The sequence below is a fragment of the Pogona vitticeps genome, chromosome 3, assembly GCF_051106095.1.
Source record: "Pogona vitticeps strain Pit_001003342236 chromosome 3, PviZW2.1, whole genome shotgun sequence".
In the NCBI taxonomy this organism is placed as follows: Eukaryota; Metazoa; Chordata; class Lepidosauria; order Squamata; family Agamidae; genus Pogona; species Pogona vitticeps.
Window position 1 is genome coordinate 206,774,539 of NC_135785.1, and position 20,676 is coordinate 206,795,214.

The 20,676-nt window shown below is 38.1% G+C and overlaps 1 protein-coding gene across 1 annotated transcript in view; it reads left to right on the forward strand.

Annotated features, from left to right (window-relative positions):
* The window catches only part of ADAMTS5 (ADAM metallopeptidase with thrombospondin type 1 motif 5), a 69,069-nt gene extending 48,598 nt beyond the window's left edge, over nucleotides 1-20,471 (forward strand). Inside the window, exons 4-8 of the mRNA XM_020789610.3 lie at nucleotides 10,027-10,310; nucleotides 11,894-12,077; nucleotides 12,588-12,763; nucleotides 13,764-13,939; nucleotides 15,039-20,471. Coding sequence (XP_020645269.3) covers nucleotides 10,027-10,310; nucleotides 11,894-12,077; nucleotides 12,588-12,763; nucleotides 13,764-13,939; nucleotides 15,039-15,609 — 1,391 coding nt within the window. The 3' untranslated portion in view covers nucleotides 15,610-20,471. The remainder of the gene's footprint in view (nucleotides 1-10,026; nucleotides 10,311-11,893; nucleotides 12,078-12,587; nucleotides 12,764-13,763; nucleotides 13,940-15,038) is intronic.
* Nucleotides 20,472-20,676: the final 205 nt, after the last annotated feature.

Genomic DNA, 20,676 nt, shown 5'->3' on the forward strand with positions numbered 1-20,676 from the left:
GAATGATCTGAACCATTTTGCTCTAACTGAGTAAGGATAAGATTGCCATAAAACCATTTATTGTTTAAAATCCACATCTGGGCAATAACTTTCCATTGATTCTTTCAGAGATATTGGCTACCTATAGGTTGTTTTGTTTTGTTCTGTTTCCATGGATCTACACAGCTGTCATTGTTCTTACTTATTTATTTTGTTGGATTTATATCCTTCCTTTCTCCATAAAATTGTATGCCAGGCAGTATGATTGGAAAAAATAAACTTAAAATGCCGAACAGGTGCAAATACTGAAAAGCAATTAAATTTAAAAGACAATGTAAAATATATCAACAAAGTATAGAACCCACACAATAAAAAGCACCCTACCCCATAGCCAGTCAGTTCACAATGCCTTCCCTGAATAATAATAATGAAGCAAATGAGTAGAGATTACAGCACTCTGGTATAGGATCAGAGGAGAAAGAAGCTTACTGAATCTGATCCTCTCCAGGGACTATGGAAGGATCGTATCTCCCCATATGAGTTTTGTTGGAGCTTACGAACCGCAGAGGAGGCCCTCCTCTCAGTCACATTGCATGCAGAGGCACAGTTGATGGAAACAAAAGAAAGGGCCTTCTCTGTGGCTGCACCCGGGTTATGGAATGCTCTCCCTCAGTAGTTCAAGTTGCCTCCTTCCTTTTAATCCTTCCGCCAACAGTGGAAGGCTTTTAACAGTCATGACTGAGTCTCTGAATGCCATTTTTTCCATTAAGGTGGCTTTTAATGGTTCACATGTTTTTAATTATTCAGTGTATTTAAATCAGTTTTACAGTTTAATTGCTTTTAATGTATAACTTACTGTGTTTTAAATTCTATTGTTTTTCATTCTGTGAGCCTTGAGTCCCCTTATTGACAGAAAAGCGGCCTACAAATAAGACAAACAAACAAACGTCGCCTCCCCTGCTAGCGGTTTACTCACACCATCAAAATAACTATCAGAACAAAGTAGACATCCTAGTAGTCAAATAGGAGTCCAGGATAAATTGCCCCCATAGGTCCCCATGTCTTCTCCTACCCTGTGTTGGAGAATAATGCAGGAGGAAAACATAGCACACCACGAAGAATGTATAAGCTCCAGTATGGGAGCCAAGTCATGTTCACATATATTAATAGATGTATATTGCCCACTTCGACACAATATAAACACTGAAGCAGGAACTTTGGCAACAAGGAATCTGGTGAAAGGGTGCTTAAACAGTGCTCAAACAATGTGAAGCTGGGTACAGTGTGTCAGTTGGCTCCTGCACAATTACAAAAAAATCAGTCATATGTGTCTTTTATCTTCTGTTATGGCTGTGTGGTTAGTTTTGCTCAGCAGAGTGGAATCCTTGAGGTTTAACCTTGTCTTAATTTGCCTCTCCCTTGAAATTGTTTTGGAAGGACGATATATGAGAGTGAGAGCTTGTGAGGCACAGATTTTAAAATATTGGATGAGAGAACCTCCTGTTATTACTTTTTAAATGGACCTCAGAATACAGAAGCACATAGTTTAAAAAATCACTGAGAAAACTTCATTTAAATCTTTGCCCTGCCATAGATATATATCATCCAGTAGTGACTTGGACCAGTCATTCTCTCTCCATTTATCTCTCAGATTTTTGTGCAGATTACATGATTTTGGAGATGTACTGTATATTTACCTATGCCAAATTATTTAAAACTTGATTATGATAAGCACCCATGTTGAACTAGTGTGTTAGTTGCACCCATCCATCTTCACTTCCATGATCCTCCACAAAAGCAGGGCAACTTTCTGAAGAAGAAGTGGAATAGCTCCCCACATAATCAAGAATCTAGAAAGTCAACATGCCCTGTGAGGCAAAGGAGGTTCTGGTCTTCAAAAAGTCAATTTCTTTGCATGTGAAGTGATAGAAAAGGCCACCAAGGAGAAGGAGCTGGTGCAGTTTCCCTTGCCTCATGCTTTCACTTTACTCACATTGGCCAAAATCCTTTCCTGTAAATTAAACTGGTATAAGGCAAATGGTGTAACCTGAATTGGCAGAGTGCCCCTGAGGAGTCCCTGCTTCAATTCTTTAGTGTTTGAACATAATCTTATTGTGTGCAAGTCAAGTGGCTTTGTGCATGACCCAGAGTCAAATAAGGGATTCTAATTAGAACAATCCAATTCATGCACGACTGCTACTAATTAAAGAGTCCCCACTTCAATTCTGGATTGAATGCAAAGCCAGCAACTTGAATGCAATGAGATTAAACTTAAGCAATGAGGAATCAAAGTGATTCCTTAACTAATGGCTATTTTCTGCTGCAGGTTACACCATATCCCTTATACCAGAAGCACTTCAAGAAATTTTGCAGCATTACGTCCTGTAACATCCTCTACAAAGCTTATATGGATTTTACATGATAGCTTCCAGATGACTAGGCATCAGAGGTTTTGACAAGATAGACTCTGTTGTCCATTTCTAGCTGACCATTTGTGCATGTTGTGGGATAAGATGTAGATCAATATTTTAATGTCTTCATAATGTTCCTGCTGTGAGCTGATTGGTACATTGAATGCATTGCCAAGTACAGGGATATTGTGCATCATTACTAATGGACATCACAAGTGGATGATGTGATGAGGTTGTCCATGTGTTGATGTTAACATCAACTTGTGTCTTTGTTACATAATGATCAAAATCATTTTGTTTGGCATAGTAAATTGCACTAAAGTAGGGTCACTGGATCAATGAAGATTTGGTTAGTAAACTCCTCTGTGTGCTCCATTGATACAGATGGGCCTTCTCCATGGAACCTATAGAGCATCTGACTCACCAAATCCTCATTCATTCAATGGGCCTACTCTAGTGTGATTTATGCTACTATACTAAGCAAGAGGAATTTTGGCCAATGTATGGAAGGCAGTGTGAAACTGGTGGTTTTATTAAAATAAATAGTGGAGGGGTAAATCCTATGCAAGGGTTAGTCTTATGCAAGATTAGAGCTGTAGGGAGGAGATCAAGTTCAAATTCATTTTCCCTGTTTCCATCTTAGCCTGAATTGACCCTATTTTAGAATTAGATTATGGAATAGTAAGTTACTCCCTGACTTGTTAGACAGCCTCTTATCTATTACATTTTGTTGCTTGTTGTTTTAATTTACAGTCTCCTCTGTTCCAAAAATCAAAGTACATGTACAAAACCAGATTTTTATAGATGTGAAATACTACTTTTATTCTTATTTTAGTCTCATTGTAATTATCAATAAATCTGCATCATAACCTTTGAGGCTGCTATTTGGGAAATGTTACTATGAAACACGAATGCCAAAGACATTTTTCTCAGGTTACCTTAGCGATAATCATGAGTCACAGTTGTTCAGGTGCAGACAGACTGACCAAACAGAAATACTCTGATTCATGATTCTTGCCAGCCAGTCATGCCCTATTCCACCAGGCCATTCTGTCTCAAGATTTCCCATTTTCTTTTCCAGCTGACAGTCAACAGTCACACAAAATTATGTTTAGTTATGCTCCATGTTCATTACACTGCCAGGAGAAGTTTTATCCCAGCCTTTCCTTCCTTCCTTCCTTCCTTCCTTCCTTCCTTCCTTCCTTCCTTCCTTCCTTCCTTCCTTCCTTCCTTCCTTCCTTCCTTCCTTCCTTCCTTCCTTCCTTCCTTCCATCCATCCATCCATCCATCCATCCATCCATCCATCCATCCATCCATCCATCCATCCATCCATCCATTGTACTTTTTGTAATCCTCCAGATTCTGACCCCAAAATGCCAATACTTCCATTTTATTTTTCAACAGTCTTGCTTTTGTTCCATTCTGATCTATCCTGTCAACACCTCACCATCTGACTTTGGCCTAAGAAGAAGTGATAAGTGCAGAATTCTATCATTTATTAGTTCTGGCCTGACTCAAAAAGTGGTTAACCCAATTCATTTTCAGGTGGTTCATGAAACCTAAGGGAAAATCATGGAAGAAAATACTGATTATTTTATTTTTATTTTTGCCAGTACAAACAGTGGTGAAGCCGAATTAAAACTTAGTCGTACATTGACTTGCATACATCTCACTGATTGAGAGGGCAGATAAATTTATATATTATATGTATTATGTTTAGCACACCCTTAAAAATGTTCATAACACTTCTGTTCTGAAGAGACAGTAAAGGATAAAGAGCTGTCTTTCCACCAAAAAGCCCCTTGTGATCCTCCCAGGATATCTTCCTTCTCTAAGTAATGCAGCATGGTAGAGAGACATGAGGCAGGAGAAAATAGAAATCACTCCTGGTTCTCTCCCACTTATCCTCTCTGGATATTGTGAAATTAGAAATAGCCATCTGATTTTAACTGCATTAGCTAGCTTTTGTGGGGCAAGAGTGGGCAACCAAGTCAATTACAACTTAGTTAAACTTAAACCACTGTATTGTTGGAACTTACAGGGCTGATACACTTTGAGTTGAAATCAGCTCCCATTTGTTAGCCTGCTCTTAGTGCTCTGCCACCCTTACAACCTTTGAAGAGGATATTCACATTGGAAAAAGGCCACAGGAATGCTAGATTGCGTCATGAATTTGACCAGCTGAATTAACTCATGTCCTTCTTCGGAAAGATTTACAGTAGCAGAATGAACTAACAAACCCAACTTTTACTTTGTAGTTTAATTTTGAGGAGGGGAGGTGTTTCCCAGTAAGGCAAAGCATAATAATCTCTCACAGAGCAAACAACCTTCAAAGGCCCATCCTTGGATCTTGGGGAGCTGCAGTCACTCCCACAAGCCCCACACTAACCCCATTAAAAAAAATTCACAAATGAAAAGCCCCCCTTGTTTTCCCCTTGTGGCCAATTGAAAAAAATTAAATGGTGTGGGGGCCTCCTGAAACATAGTAAAATGGCCCCCAATCACTCCAGAATGGCATAAGGTGACTTTCTGAGTTAAACTTTTTGTCCTTTCTGAAGGCATTCACTGTTTGGTGGGAGTATAGTTTTAAAAGTCAATGATCTGTAACAAGTGGGAGCACGGGGTTGAAATTGCTCACCAGTTGTTACCAGTAGACCAGCCAACTGAGAAAACTTTGACAGGTCAGCATCTTCCCCACTAAAGCTGAGAGGATCTGTACTTTTTTTAAAAAATTACAGACACTATTTCTGAATTTGTGTCTCTTCCTATAAATTAGCATATGCAAATATTGAGCAAAGTTGTGTCTTCTGCTCTCACCTTGGTGATGCAACTTTTCTTTTTTTGGTGCTTTATAAGCTGGTAGCCTAACTGGGCTGCTTGCACAGAAGGTGTAACCAGCAACTTTTGTCTGTTTATTTGCAAAACTGTTCAATGGAGTGCTTCTCAAGTGTGGCCTTAGTGATTACTTGCGGCCACGATCTGTCTTCTCCAGGCAGTTGCACTAGCAGCCACCACTAGCATTACTCAATCTGCATGCATAGCACATGCCAAGTTGCAAAATACTGTAGTGGATTTGTTTTTCTGTTTATTGTTAAAATAAACAATGTGGTAAGTAAATATTGAGGGTCCAAGCTGAGGTACCAAAAATAAAACTTTAACCCATTAATTGGAATTCAGCAACTTGTTTTTCATTTCTAAATATGTTTGTCCAAGAACTGGGACAAGATGTTACTGGAAAAAAGAATTTGGGTGTCCAGTGGAATCTTCATATGACAGAGGCCTAACATTAGGATTGCTTGGCATTTTTAATTCCACATCCAACCCAGCGATTTCACAAACCCGTCACTTGAAAAACAAAATAAGGACAATGATCTTCAACAACTGGATAAAATGTTGATGAATATGCAGGAAGTTATGATGGAGCAAGGGGACTAGACATTCTCCTCTAAGAGTGTGGTAGAGGACTGAGTGATAACTGAATAGGTCTCCAATTGTGGGACAATTCTACATGCTTTGACATTTGCAGAATCCCCCCTTCAGATCTTATGACTGTGGGAAGGATGGGGTAGAGCAGGTGGAACAAGTGCACAGGGGACATTGGGTAAGAGCTGTGCATGTGCCCCCACACCGGTTACATGCTTATACCTTCCATACGCACAAACATGTTATCTGAATAGAACTATAGTCTTATATAGATGCACAGGTCTAAGAGGGCAGTGGACAAGCACTTTAGGTCAAAAAAGCTCTGTGAAGAAGGAAACTGAATACATTGTCACTGAAGTAAGATATTAACGATGGCGGTCACCTTGATGGATGACCTCTGTCTAGAGAGTGATGGGATTATGGTCCTATTGATATTTCAAGATCTCTCAGCAAGTTTTGATACATGATATATTATTGGGTTGGGTTGGATGCTGGAGGCACAGTCATAGTGTAATTCTCATCTTACTTGCAGAGTAAGTTTCAGAAAATAAGCACTGAAGTTTGAACTCAATGGCATTTGATTTACAAGCTTAACAAGAGTCCTCCATCTTTTTTGATATCTATGTGAAACCATGCAATGAAATCATCTAGAGATCAGAAATGAAATGTCAACAACATGCTGATGAAACCATTCAATTTTTCTTTATCATCTAAGTTGGGCTCTGAAGGCTTCTCTCAAGTGTCTTCTCTCAAAAGGACTGGATGAGGGCCAATAAAATGGGCTGAAATGTATTTCCTTTCCAAACAACTGCTGCTATGTAAAGTCATCAAAAGCTGGAGATGTAGAATCCAAATCTATGCATTTCGTTATGAAGGAAATACCTCTAAATCTCCTTTAAAAATTTGTAGCGTAGATAAATAGCGAGGCAGGTGAGACTGATGCTGCAGTTAGGTACAAAATTAGTCAAGGTGTCTAAATCAAGGTTTAAATATTATTCTAATATGTTTGTTTTTAAAAGTTAGTCATTCTACATTGGCATTTTTTTTAAAAAACCATAGCTAAAGCTCCTGCTGATATGGCTTTGTTCACTTCCAAGCACAAAATATAAATACACTCATGAAAAACAAAAATGAAGCATGTTCAGCATACTCCCTTTCTTTTTAAGTGTTCAAGGAATATGGCTGGCATGAGAGAAAGCACACCTCCGGGCCTCATACTACTCAGGTTTGGCACATACACAGATGGCAATACTTAGCACCTTCCCTAGTCTGTGGAAGGGACTTCAGGAGGTGTGAAACAGTGTAAACCATGAGATGCCTGTTTTATCCTCTTGCCAGATGCTTCCTGTGTGTATTCCTGAGTGTGCTCAGCCTACACACATGTGTAGCGCTCCTCTTTCTGATGGAGGAGAGATTCTTATGGCATTAGAAATTAAGTTGTAGTTTTGGTTTTTCATCACAATCCTTAGTATCTTGGGGGATACAGAGGACCAGAGAAACCAGGGCATTTCAATCACTATTGGCTGAAACACTGGCCACTTCTGTACCTAATTAGAAACATGTGAATGATAATCACAGTTGCCATACCATCCTTCTCAGTTGTAGGAAGTCCTCGGCAATATTTTTTAATAAGCTTTCTGCTTCCATTTCTGATTTTTCTCCTGCATGAAATATGAAAATCCTCTTGTTATTACAGTCATAAACCAGTTATAGAAATTTCAACAAATTAATTACATGAGCTTTTCTTAATCAATCAACACAATATGTACATACTGCATACAAACAAAACCAATAGCTCTATAGGAAAAAAATAGGAAGTTAAGTTTTTAATGTGATGTGTATAGGTTGTAGCGAGTATTATGTTTAGCAGCCTTGTATTGCAGTGGTTAAGCTACAGTACTACAGTCAAGACTCTGCTCATAACCTGGGTTTGAGCCCCAAATCAGCCCAAAGTTGATTCAACCTTCCATCTGAGCTTGGTTAAATGAATGTCCAGCTTGTGGGGGGTGGGGGAGGCAGACACAATGTGTAACCTCCATAATTAAATTGTAAACTGCCCAGAGAGTGTTTTAAGCACTATGGGATGGTATATGAGCATCACAATTTGCTTTCATAGAACCTTACCTCAACATCCTTGGATGCTAGGCTCCTACAATCTTGTGATGAGCATCTTGGTGCTGCTATGAGCTACTGTACTATGGTTCAGCATCTCTCCCTTTTTGTATTTGACATAAAAAATCCAAAACATAGTTCTTACTGGGGAAAGATCTTATAGATTGAGATTCAACCACAATTTTAGTGTGTCACTGTGTAAACGACCATGCAAGTCACATTATCTTCTTGCAATGGCCATGACTCATGCTATGTCTTCCTTTTCCTTGTGGTCCCTTTAATTCTTCTTCACAAAGTTCTTGTCTTGCTCATAAAGATACATTTCTAAGGATATAAAGGGAACAATATTTCTAGGTTAGAAATAAAAACAAATGTGATTGCTGTACTGTTGACTTTGCTGTTGGGACTGCTTAGAGAGACAACTACATTGCAGCACTGGTAACTAGCATAGCAGCATCCTGAGACAGTGCACCATGGGATTTGTATATGAACATCTGCTTAAAAACCTATAGGTCAACTTATCATACTTATGTTGTACTTACAGCGCTAATTGTTTAAAGTGCAGTACAATCCAAGGAAGATATTTTAGGGACAGTATTATCTTGGTCAAGTTGCATGGACACATATTTCAGTGGGGTGTTTGTCTTTATATGGTGAAATATACACTGGATTGAAGGAGTTATATACTGCATGCTGTGTCAGGATCATCAGAGACCAGATACAGAGAAAATGTGAGAGGGAATAAATAATACTGAAATTTTAATTTTAGGAGGAAAGGCAGATAATGGCAATGGATCAGTTCCCTTCTGAAGAGAAATGAGACATTGTTTTCATTAAAAAGGGAGATTTTTAATTATGAGTATTTGAATCTCCATTATTATTTTTCTCAGAAAAAATAAAGATGTGGAATAAAGATATTTATATTTTCTTGGGAAAAGAAGTTTTTTGGGGGGAAGATATCTATTTTGCTTGATTTCATCCATGGTTAAGTGTACGTTGGCATTGCTTGCAGAGAAAGACTGTGGCTGAAGAAAAATGGAACTTCTGTGAACTATAGGCTACAGGGGAGTACACAGTGCTATCAAAAAGACAAAAAAGAAAATGCTAATAAACTATTGTGGTGCATGCAACATCAGCCTCCACACTAGTACAATACAATAGTTCTGCTTAATTCCTAGAGTAGAGTTTCTAAACAACTCTATAGGTGTTTTCATTTTTGTTTTGGTTTTTTTTTTTTTTTCAGAAAAAGGGTCAATGTTGGACACCATCAATACCAATGTTATACTTCATGCTGTGTTTTTTTTTCCCTTCTGTTTTTTAAGTGACATGGGACTGTTTGCTCTTGGGTTTTGTGCTCTCCTCGCTTTTCAGGTGTGCCTAGTGAATAGTTGGCATCAATATTCCCTTTTCGGGGCTAATTTGGTTTTGTTTTGATTTAAAGTCTCCCCCCCTCCCCCAGTACTGTTGGCAACAGCTCTGCGTCATGCTTTTTCTGGCTTCCTTTAAGGAGATTTACCTTTGCAAAAGTGGTATGCCTCAAAAATTTCAAATGACAGCTATGTTTATTTTGAAAGATCTCTACGTCCCATTGAAATACATACATGGAGGACCCCACTCACCAAGTCAGTGTGGGTGCTTGGAAAACACACAGAGAGAAGAGAGACAGACAGTCAGAAACAGAGACAAAAACTTCCTCTCCCTCCAATTTTAAAAGTGATAGCATATCAGAATAATAATTAATTAGATGGAAAAGGAAAAAAGTTTGTGACAGCTGAATTATAAATCCACTTTTTTCCATTGGAATTATTCCAAAATAGATGGAGTGTGAATTGCAGCCCATGATATAAAATATATTGCAAAAGGAGATATTAAAAAAAATCACTAGCAGATCACAGTTAAGAGATTTATGATGCTAAAACTCTTTCATATATGATTGAGATGTGAATAGCCTTGGAACACCACCATGATCACTTTATCTAGTTTGGAGTCTTGGAGGTATGGCATCCTCCAAGTGGATGATGGTATCACAGAGAGGAAACAAATTACCTCCATGGAGGTATCACAGAAAGGAAACAAATTATGAACTTGGTTGTGCTTTCAGGTAACTGTTTACTGGATCAACCACGAAAACAGATCTTGGGCCCTGAGGAACTTCCAGGACAAACATATGATGCTATTCGTCAATGCAAGCTGGCATTTGGGCCTGAATACACAGTGTGTCCTGGAATGGATGTGTGCTCTCGTCTGTGGTGTGCAGTTGTTCGCCAAGGTCAAATGGTGTGTTTGACCAAAAAACTCCCTGCTGTGGAGGGGACACCATGCGGAAAAGGAAGGATCTGCCTCCAGGGAAAATGTGTTGATAAAACAAAGAAAAAATATTATTCGGTATGTTGCTACTTTAACTGTCAAACCATGTCAACTAAACAGAGTCTAATCATGCTTGGGCCTGTTTTGGGTGCTCATTCAAATGGAATCAGTTCTTGGTAGAAGAATATGTTAATTCTAGTCTCCAATGTTTCTGTATTTTGATCACACTGAATTGGAGTTCTCTCCTGCTCACTTGAGAGAATGACATCTCAGAGAATATATCTCCAGCTAGCCATCCAGCATATCGTGTTTCCCTGAAAATAAGACAGGGTCTTATATTAATTTTTACTACAAAAAATGCATTAGGGCTTATTTTCAGAGGATTTTTTTTCTTGTACAATAATCTACATTTATTCAAATACAGTACAGTCATGCCATCATCTTCTGGTTGCTGCACAATGGTGGAGGTGGGGTTTCAGTTAACTGGGGCTTATTTCAGGGGTAGGGCTTATATTATGAGCATCCTGAAAAATCATGCTAGAGCTTATTTTCAGGTTAGGTCTTATTTTCAGGGAAACAGGGTAACATTCTGTAAAAATGCTTGCTTCTGATGTCCGTATTTTTACACTTTATAATTACCTCATTGTTGTAAATATATACATGCTGTCCTTCATTAAACTTATCAGAGTAGCTTATACAGTGGTGCCTCACTTAACGAGCGCACCGTTTAACGACGAATCCGCATAGCGACCTGTTTTTTGCGGTCGCTAATGCGATCGCATTGCCATGTTTAGATAGGCTAAACATCGCATTGCGATCATTTCTGCACCCAGTGGCCATTTTGAGAACAGCTGATCGGCGGTTCCAAAATGGCCACCGGGTACAGAAAATGGCCGCCTGCACCATTTTCGCACCCTGCCCTTGCTTACCGAGGGCGCGAAAATGGCGGCGCTATGGAGAAACTTCGCAGAACGGTGAGTTTAAGAGCCATAGGAACGCATTAAACTACATTTAATGCGTTTCTGTGACATTTTCCGTCCGTATAGCGGTGTTTCCCCATAGCGACGGTTAATCCGGAACGGATTAACCTTGCTATGCGGGGCACCACTGTATTTAAATAAAATAAAATGTTTAAGATTACAAGAAAATAATGAATCTATAGAAATGGACTAAAACCAGCAGATCTGTAAAAGCCACATGCAAGTAATGTACAAGCCAAAGTAAACACAATCATCAAATGCCTAAAACATTAGATGTCCTAAGCACACTTCTGTTTCAGTACATAAAATTAATATGGGCAGTTCTTGAGTACTTTGGACAGTCCTTGAGAATTCTCTTCACGTCTTCAGGTCATTTATTCTTCTGTAGACTATACAAGGGAGTGAACATTTCATGCTGAAGCCAATGGTTACTCCCAAAATGGATAGAACCTTTGATTCAATGGAAATTTGGTAAATCAACACTTACATAAATTTAATTGTCTCAGTGGATCTTCTCTACACCCAGATATTATTGGATATAGACCTTACCCAACTAGATTTCAGTAAAGAGAAAGAAAAATGTGTGGAATACAAGAAGAAGGAATGCAGGCAAATTTGAGATGTGATATTCTTTCCCAGTTGGTTATGGCCTTTTATAAGGCATTGTCATTTATCTTTCAGGCTTCAAACCATGGGAACTGGGGGTCGTGGGGGCCTTGGGGACAATGTTCTCGAACATGTGGAGGAGGTGTTCAGTTTGCCTATCGTCACTGCAATAACCCAGCCCCTAGAAACAACGGACGATACTGCACAGGAAAGCGAGCCATCTATCGCTCTTGTAACGTCATGCCTTGTCCTGCCAATGGTATGTTTCCATAAGTCAAAAGATAATAGCATCTGCTATTCTTATTTAATACTAAACACTTGTCATTTATCATAGGGTGGATAGAAAGATAGATCTGAGGCTATTTGCAGTATCCTGCATGAACTGCAGTTAGGTCAGCAAAAAATTCTGACTCCCACATTGATACTGGAAGTGATGGGGCTAATTCGGAAACAATAACTTCAGCCTTAACATCTGCTTTGGCTGAATAGAGGGCTTCCAAGAACCACATGAGCCTTCAGCTCACAAGTTGCCCACTTATGCTATGATACGTATCTCACTAGATCATACCATAGGATGAGCATCATCAGGTTTGAGCAGGCAAGAAAGTTTGGTTTGTCTGGACTTGAGTTTCCTGTGTCTTAGCAGGCAGTCCTGGATCTTTGAACATTGATATTTCATATTCAAACTACCATACATTTTATATGTATGTTTGCACTGAGACAGTACCCTTACGTTCATGAAAATTAATGAAAACATTATCTTTCTCAGCTAAAGCTTTTCGCCAGGAACAGTGTGAAGCAAGAAATGGCTACCAGTCAGATGCAAAAGGGGTCAAAACCTTTGTAGAATGGGTCCCCAAGTATGCTGGAGTGTTGCCGGGAGATGTTTGCAAGCTCACCTGTCGAGCCAAAGGAACTGGCTACTATGTTGTTTTCTCTCAAAAGGTAACAGTAACTTCAATAACTACTTGTCTTTCAGATGCATACGGATTTGAATTTTGAAGTCTTCTTTGTGAAGGCCCACAGTAAAGAACAGAGAGCATTAAACTCAATATAAACTAGCCCTTTCCAAAATAATATAGGGACTAGAAAGAAAATGATCTTTACTTTTTTCACTCCTCTGGATTTTGCAGTGCATGTGTTAAATTACACACACACACACACACACACACACACACACACACACACACACACACACACACACACACAAAATAGCTACACTGTGAAAATGTCTGCATCAAAAAGTCTATATTAGGAAAGAATAGCATATGACAAAGCTTAAATTGGGGGAAATTGCTTGCAAGCATGTTTATATTAAGGAAAAAGCATACGAAACATAGACAAATACTAATGCACAAGTAGGACTGAAAAAAAACAAATACTCTGTGCATGTATTTGTATGAATCATGAAATGCACTGAGGGTGAAATTTGTTTTCAGAAGATAATGAATCATTCATAGTCATCATATCCTGCTCACTATGGGCAATCTTTTGTTGTTGTAAGGTGCACTTGTACTGATCAAGATAGGAAAGAGTTACATTGGTTCATGTTCTTGTGTATGCTCCTCTATCCTTCCATCATAACACCATTGCTGTGATTTTGAAGGTTCCTAAGTCGTTGGTCACCCACTTGGTGGTGAAGAAAAACTAGAATATTTCTACCCTTGAAATGGTATTTCCCAGCATGGGCCTCTGCAGATATTTTAGACTATAATGCTCATTAGCCTGACCAACATGGCCCATTGGCCATCAGGGTTGATGGGTGTTGTTCAGGGTTGATGGGAATTGTTCAAAATATGTGAAGAGTGACATGTTGGGGAAATCTGTTACAAATGCAGAAGATTGACATCAGTTCATAGAACTCTGTCAGTTTCCATTCATCTATCATTCAGAAAAAGAATATCTTGCAATGCACATTTTAATGACCAATGGCTTTATTGAATAGGTGACTGATGGAACGGAGTGTAGGCCATATAGCAATTCAATCTGTGTCCGTGGCAAGTGTGTGAGAACGGGATGTGATGGCATTATTGGCTCAAAGCTCCAATACGATAAATGTGGCATCTGTGGTGGAGACAATTCCAGCTGCACAAAAATTATGGGAACCTTTAATAGAAAGAGGTAAGACTTTGTTCATCATCCTTGTTTTATCCGGGGAAAATAATGTTATTTGCAATAGTGAATGCTGTTTATGCAGGAGTCAGAGAAATGGGATACTGAGGATCAAATTTCTAAGATATATATACAACTAAGAATATATCATTCTCCACTGAGATGATCACATATGTGCCTATCTTAGTCCATGTGCATGGGGCACATTGCACTTGCATCATGGAACTTGCACATAATGAGACACATCAATTTGGCCATCACCATACTCCATTCATTCAACATACAGAGAATTCCTCAAACATCTGAAGGCTTGTCTTCATCTAAAGCTTTCTAAAGTTATGAATCTAGCAGCTGAGAAAGTAAATACCAAATAAGCATATAATTTGGTTATACTATGCTGTTCACAATAAAGATAACCTCAAATTAGTCACTAGTCAAATTAGTCTTTAGATGACGTCTCCCATTACCTGGAATATGGCTAGCTTGGTTAGTGACTGACTTGTGAGAGCTGTAATCCAAAACATCTGGAGGACCTCTGGATGGGCAATGCTGTTTTAGATGATTTGTTGTCATATGATTATTTCAATGCTACATATGCTAAAAGCATGTGGCTCTGCACACCATGGTTCATATATTCCCTCCAGTTCTGCAATAATATCTTCCTCATTTTTGAGGAGAAGGAAACACATGAACCAGGCATTATTGGGCACTTGTATGGACACTGTACTTTATGGGTTATGATGGAAAGAAATGGAAGATTTGCATTGCTCCTCTGCCATTCTTGTGTAGTTTTGCTCAGGTACACACTACCTCTGGCCTGATCCAAGGATGTGGAATTATCTTTTCTCCATGCAACCTGATAGAGCAGCTTGCTCTACTTTCAGTTTTTCCAAGTACCCATATGATCTAGTGACATGATTCCATTTCATTAAAATGGGAGAAATTCACAGCAATTATCTCCCTTTTTAGACTTCAGTCTAAAGGAGTGAATAATTCTGGGAGTTGTAAAAATCAGAACTAAGTCAATTTTGCTAATTCTGTTAGCTTCAGTAGATTTTGAAAGGATGCTCATTTAATCCTCACTCACATGTCCTTTCCTATGTTTCAGTAAGGGCTACACAGATATTGTGAAAATACCAGAAGGAGCAACACACATCAAAATAAGACAGTTCAAAGCTAAAGACCAGAGCAGATTTACAGCTTACTTGGCCCTGAAAAAGAAAAATGGTGAATACCTTGTCAATGGAAAATACATGATCTCAACCTCAGAAACCATCATTGACCTCAATGGAACTGTCATGAACTATAGCGGCTGGAGTCATAAAGATGATTACCTGCATGCAATGGGACATACAGGCACAAAGGAGATCCTTATAGTCCAGATTCTTGCAACTGATCCAACTAAACCAGTGGATGTCCGTTACAGTTTCTATGTGCCAAAGAAGCCGACCGAAATAGCAAACTCTGTAACTAGCAAGAGCAATAGTAACAAACTGATAGCACCACTCACACAACCCCAATGGGTGACTGGACCATGGCTTTCTTGTTCTCGAACATGTGATACAGGCTGGCACACAAGAACTGTCCAGTGTAAAGATGGGAATGATAAATTAGCTAAAGGATGTCTTCTGTCTCAAAGACCTTCTGCATTCAAGCAGTGCTCACTCAAGAAATGTTAACCTGTGGTTGCAGGCTTCTTGACAAGGAGTCTCATTAAGTCATAGTCAACATAACTGGCATAAGATCTACAGAAGAAAGCCAACACTTCAATATACTTTCATGTTGTCTGAAATTATGGGCAGAATCTGCCTGTTTGGACCAAATGAAGACATGCACTGCTCTGAGTGAAAGTGAGGAGATCTTAATATGTCAAATGCACTAAGCATTAGTTGTCACAAGCCCTTTGTATCTGCAAATAAGAAGAGGATAAACCAGTGAAGGGGTGATCATGGGATATCTCAAGGTTACAGAATCATCTCCCTTTTTTCACCTACCTCTTAACACAGTATGTCTTTAGAAAGTTGTCATACTTACCCATGATACCACAATAGCTTATTTTATACTGTTTGTAAATATGTTTGATTTTGGTATGTCATTTTATATCACTTGCTCTTCTTGGGAAAGAACAACAGTCTTTCTATATGACACAAGTGACTGACCAAAGTATGTCTGCAGTATTTTTTTTTTCAGAAAAAAAATTGCTGTGGATATTTTACTGGAAAATTAAGAGCTTGCTGCTTTTAAAAAAGATGTAATACATTTCTGACAACAGGAAATACATTTCCATTCTAGGAATTTCCTGACAACAGTTTTGTTCTATGTTAATGCCTTTCTAACAAGAAATATTCACCTAGGTGCATCTCTGCAGCAATAAAAGAAGCTGCTAAGAATGCTTCTTTAAAACAAAAAAGGGCATACTTTATTCAGTATTAGCATTTTAGAGAACAAAACAACAATAATGAAAAATGCTGAAGATATCCCAGTGTCAAATGTGCCGCTTTCTCTGTGGTACAAAGAGCAATGGCGAAGAACAGTAGGGAGGAACTCAATATGCAGGAAGTCTTTCTTATGTGAAAGGCACCATTCCCTTGTTAATTGGTCAGGGTTCTATGCCAGCAGTAGGAGGGTCTGAGGCTAGTGGTAGGTGAAGCCATCTTTTTTTTCTTCTTTCCTTTCAATTTATTCACTCCCTCTTACTCATTTCTCTTCCCTGCTGAAAAAGGCTACTGGAGAGGAGCAGATCACTCTTTGCCTGGAAAGGTCTGAACTAATTGTTTGCAGAGGAAGGTCGAAATTAGGCCAAGGATGGCGTCTGGTTACTAGATCACAGGTTGCGCACCCCTGTTGCTAAGACAATAATTCCATGAGGCTCCTGTTTGGAGTGTCTTCTAATTAAAAAATTCTGACACCTACTCATATTTTTTTTTCTTTGATAGTTCAGTGGCTACTAGAAAGCTGACAACATGTAATGAGTTTGCTATCTACTGAAAAGCTATGATGAAGCTAAAAATCATAGCAAATATTTTTTGAACATAGCAATATTTTGTATAGTACTTTTAATTCTGGAGTGCATTACACCACTCAAAAATCCCCAATTCAGAAAGCTGCACATGCTCATGAGTGAACATTGATATTGGGTGAACAAATTGCTCTATTATTTTAATGAAGGATAGGCAGTCTCTGCACATGTAGATTAAATCCTTCGATTAATGTGAAGGGGGCTTTTTTTTTCCAAGTGCAACTCAAAACTCTCAAGTCTGTAAATGGTGTATGGGTAGGGGTACCCATACACAATTTTTTTTTTGGCTGTGGATATTTTCATCTTAATTTCTTTTTATGAGAAAGGATAGTTTTATTTTTATTTTTTGAAACATTGCAGATTTTTGTAGATCAGAAATGTAATCCTAAACTCACTTACTTGGGAGTAAGCACTACTGAATTCAATAGGATTTACTTTTGAGTAGATATGTATAGGATTGACTTGTAAGGCCCACAAGAAAGCCAGACTCCATTCAGAAGTCGTGGTTCTAGCCATTGTTCATAAAAGTATTTCCAAACAGCAAATGATTTCCCTTCAGAATTATAGGCGAATGATTTTTTTTCCTTTTAGAAAGGTAACATAAATACCTCATTTGAAATCTAATGAAATAAATTAACTTTTGGGTCATGTTTATATAATATGTATGAAATATTAAATAGGTATATAAATATGGATGAAAATAGATTCCACCTCTGGTCCCAGTGCCTTCCGTAAATGTTATAAGTACAAGCAATTTTAACATTCAAATGAAACTTCCATGAGAATGTTGTTACAGATTTCAGCAGTATCAGGACCATATCTCAGTACTGAAATGTAACTTTTGTCACTGTTGTAATCTAAGATCCTTCAACATTTACATTTGCCTTCAACATCAGGTCCTGATATTGCTTTGGAACAATGCTCAGGATACATCATTCTAAGCATAGTATATATTTTCTGATAAAGAACATTTTAGGACTTAGATCTGGCTTGTGTTGTTAAACTGCTCAATTTATATAAGCTCTGTTTACTTGAGTGAGGCCCATAGCTCTGAGACATTTTGAGAATTAGACTCTGGGAAGAGTGTAAACATTTCAATACAATAACATTTTCACCTCAGTGGTGCCTCTGTTCATAAGACTGGATAAAGAGCAGTCATTTACAATAATTGACAGTAGCACTTTCACATTTCCAAATCATCATCAACAGGCACATAATTTAAGGATATTAAGTGCATTTATTAAATACACAACATAGAGAGAAAAAACGTGTTTCTTTTTTTTAAGTGTGATCTCCATGGAAAACACTTACTCTCTGATTCAGCTCTAGCCATGTGCAGTTCCATATGATTAGTTTGGAGCAGAAGAGGGCCACAACATAAACAGCAAAGAGTTCTTGCAGCACATTAGTTGTATGTTTTATATGGCCTATGCTTTCATGGACCGCAGCCCACCACATCAGATACTTTTAGCTTATCTGTGAGGCGCCATAGGCCTCTTTGTACAATTAGTTGCAGCACAATCTAGATGAGAATCCAAATCTAGATGTACTTCAGGATCCCTGAAAAGCAATGGGATGTGAATGAGTGAAATCCACATTCCTATGAATTGTTGTTTCAGGTTAATTATTACAGGTTAATTATTACATGTGCTTACAATCTCCTATGCACTGTAACACTATCTGTGATTCTGAGAGTGAGGAAAAAAATTAGTTCATGAATATTCTGTGGCTGAAATCCTATTGAGTAGCTACACAGGTGGTCGCTGGAATAGCACCAAGGTAGAAGTGCTATTATATGAAGCATGTAGGTGCATTACAACAAGAACTGCATGCCTGAGCATCCAGTCCTTGCTACCTGGGCATGACATCCAACAAACTAACATCTACAGTACATATGTTTACATTATGTGGTGACATACTGTATAGGATTCCAGGCATATACCGTTCCATGTTTTGGAGGTTCCCTGATTAATATCCTTCAGCTTCTCTCTTCGTCTCATTAAAAAAAATCCACCCCAAGAAGATCCAGAGCTAAATTTATTAGTCCCAATTACAGTAGACCCACTGAACTGATGGATTGTGGTAATTTCTAATGATTTAATTGGTCAATTAAGTTTGGGCTTAGCAACTTAAATTAAAGCTCATCTTCCCATAGAGGGGGGGAAAGTACCCCTTTCTTTCATTTCCTCAGGATGTAGCTAGTTTCTCTGAGAAAAAGGAGGGAGACAATGCCAGGTTTTAAAAAACCAAACAGGAAACAAATCTGAAACTGGTCCAAAACTTCAACATGACTAAATTGTAATTTGACCATTTAGCTTATTTCAGGATTGCCCTAAACTCCTTATGAAGAGAGTCTGTGAGGTGCTAGAAATAGATGGCATAATATCAGTAAATCAGATTTCTCCTACACTTAGCTTTTACTAGTACATCATTGAAAACCTTTGACTATAGTGGAACATCATCTATTCTGGTGAAGGAACAACAGGACTCAAAGGGCTACTAAAGTTGTTAAGTCAGACACAGAGAATGGTCAACATACAAGGATTTCATTTACATGGCATGGGTAAAATAAGCGAGCACATAAAAAAGACAGGACAATAATGTGAATTTCACAGTTCCTCTGAAGTATGACCATCTGACATGTGTGACATGTGGTAATTATGGCTAATTTTAGCAAGAATTCAAAAAAAGGGGGAGGAGGTCTGTATGTTTTGGCCTGTATTACTACTTTTCTGTTTGATCTCCTTTTTCTACGCTGCTTTGTATGTTCATTAATGTGAAACTGGTGCCAATAGTGTCACTTTATAGTTTCTGTGTTTGAAGCAGGTTAGTCCCAAGGACTCATATCTGATCAGTGATTAGTTATTCACATTTTCTCCAAAACAACAAACTGAATGCTAAAATCACAATCCATGTCATTATTCTGAGTATTTCTGAATCGGGTATAGCCAGCCCCACTAACCTCAGCCATGAATATGGCAATGAATTTCCAAATTCTGCTTGAAATCTAAGCTTAATTCTGTAGACCTATTGAAAAGCAAATGAAAAACACTGAAATACAACCACTTGTCCATAGAAATTTTATCTTATGGAGAGGAAGTGGGGGGAAATGTTGGTAACTGATCACAAATGTAAGAAATAATAATTTTTAAAATATACACACTCACGCAAACATTAAAATAGCGACTTAGCACTGAAAAGAAATAAATAATTTATTGTTTTTACAAATTCGTATGTGAATGGATGTAATGAATTTATTTATTCTTATTTAACGTGAAATGCCAATTGTGCAATTCATATATATTTAAATTGTTTTGCTATCACTTTTTTGTCTATCTTTCCCACTTTTTTAATTTATACCTTATATTTGAATGGAAAGTACTCTGTGAATTTATCAACACACAGCACTGGTTGCTTTTATATTGTTTTGGGGTTTTTTTTATGGAATGTGTGTGTGTTTGTGAATGTGGTGCATGCAGTGTGAGTATGGTAAATAGTATGAATAAAAAATATTTGTGTGTATGGAAGTGTGGGTGTATAACATTTAAACCAACAATACTCCTGCCTGCACATATATGAAAGTGTCTACATATTTATATTGACATATATTTTTCAACAAAGGTTTCCTTTCTTAAGAAAAATTACATTGTACCACATTATTCTTACAGCTGCTTCCTTTTGGTTGACCTCACTTACATGAGCAAAAGCAATGTCTATGCAAGCTGTC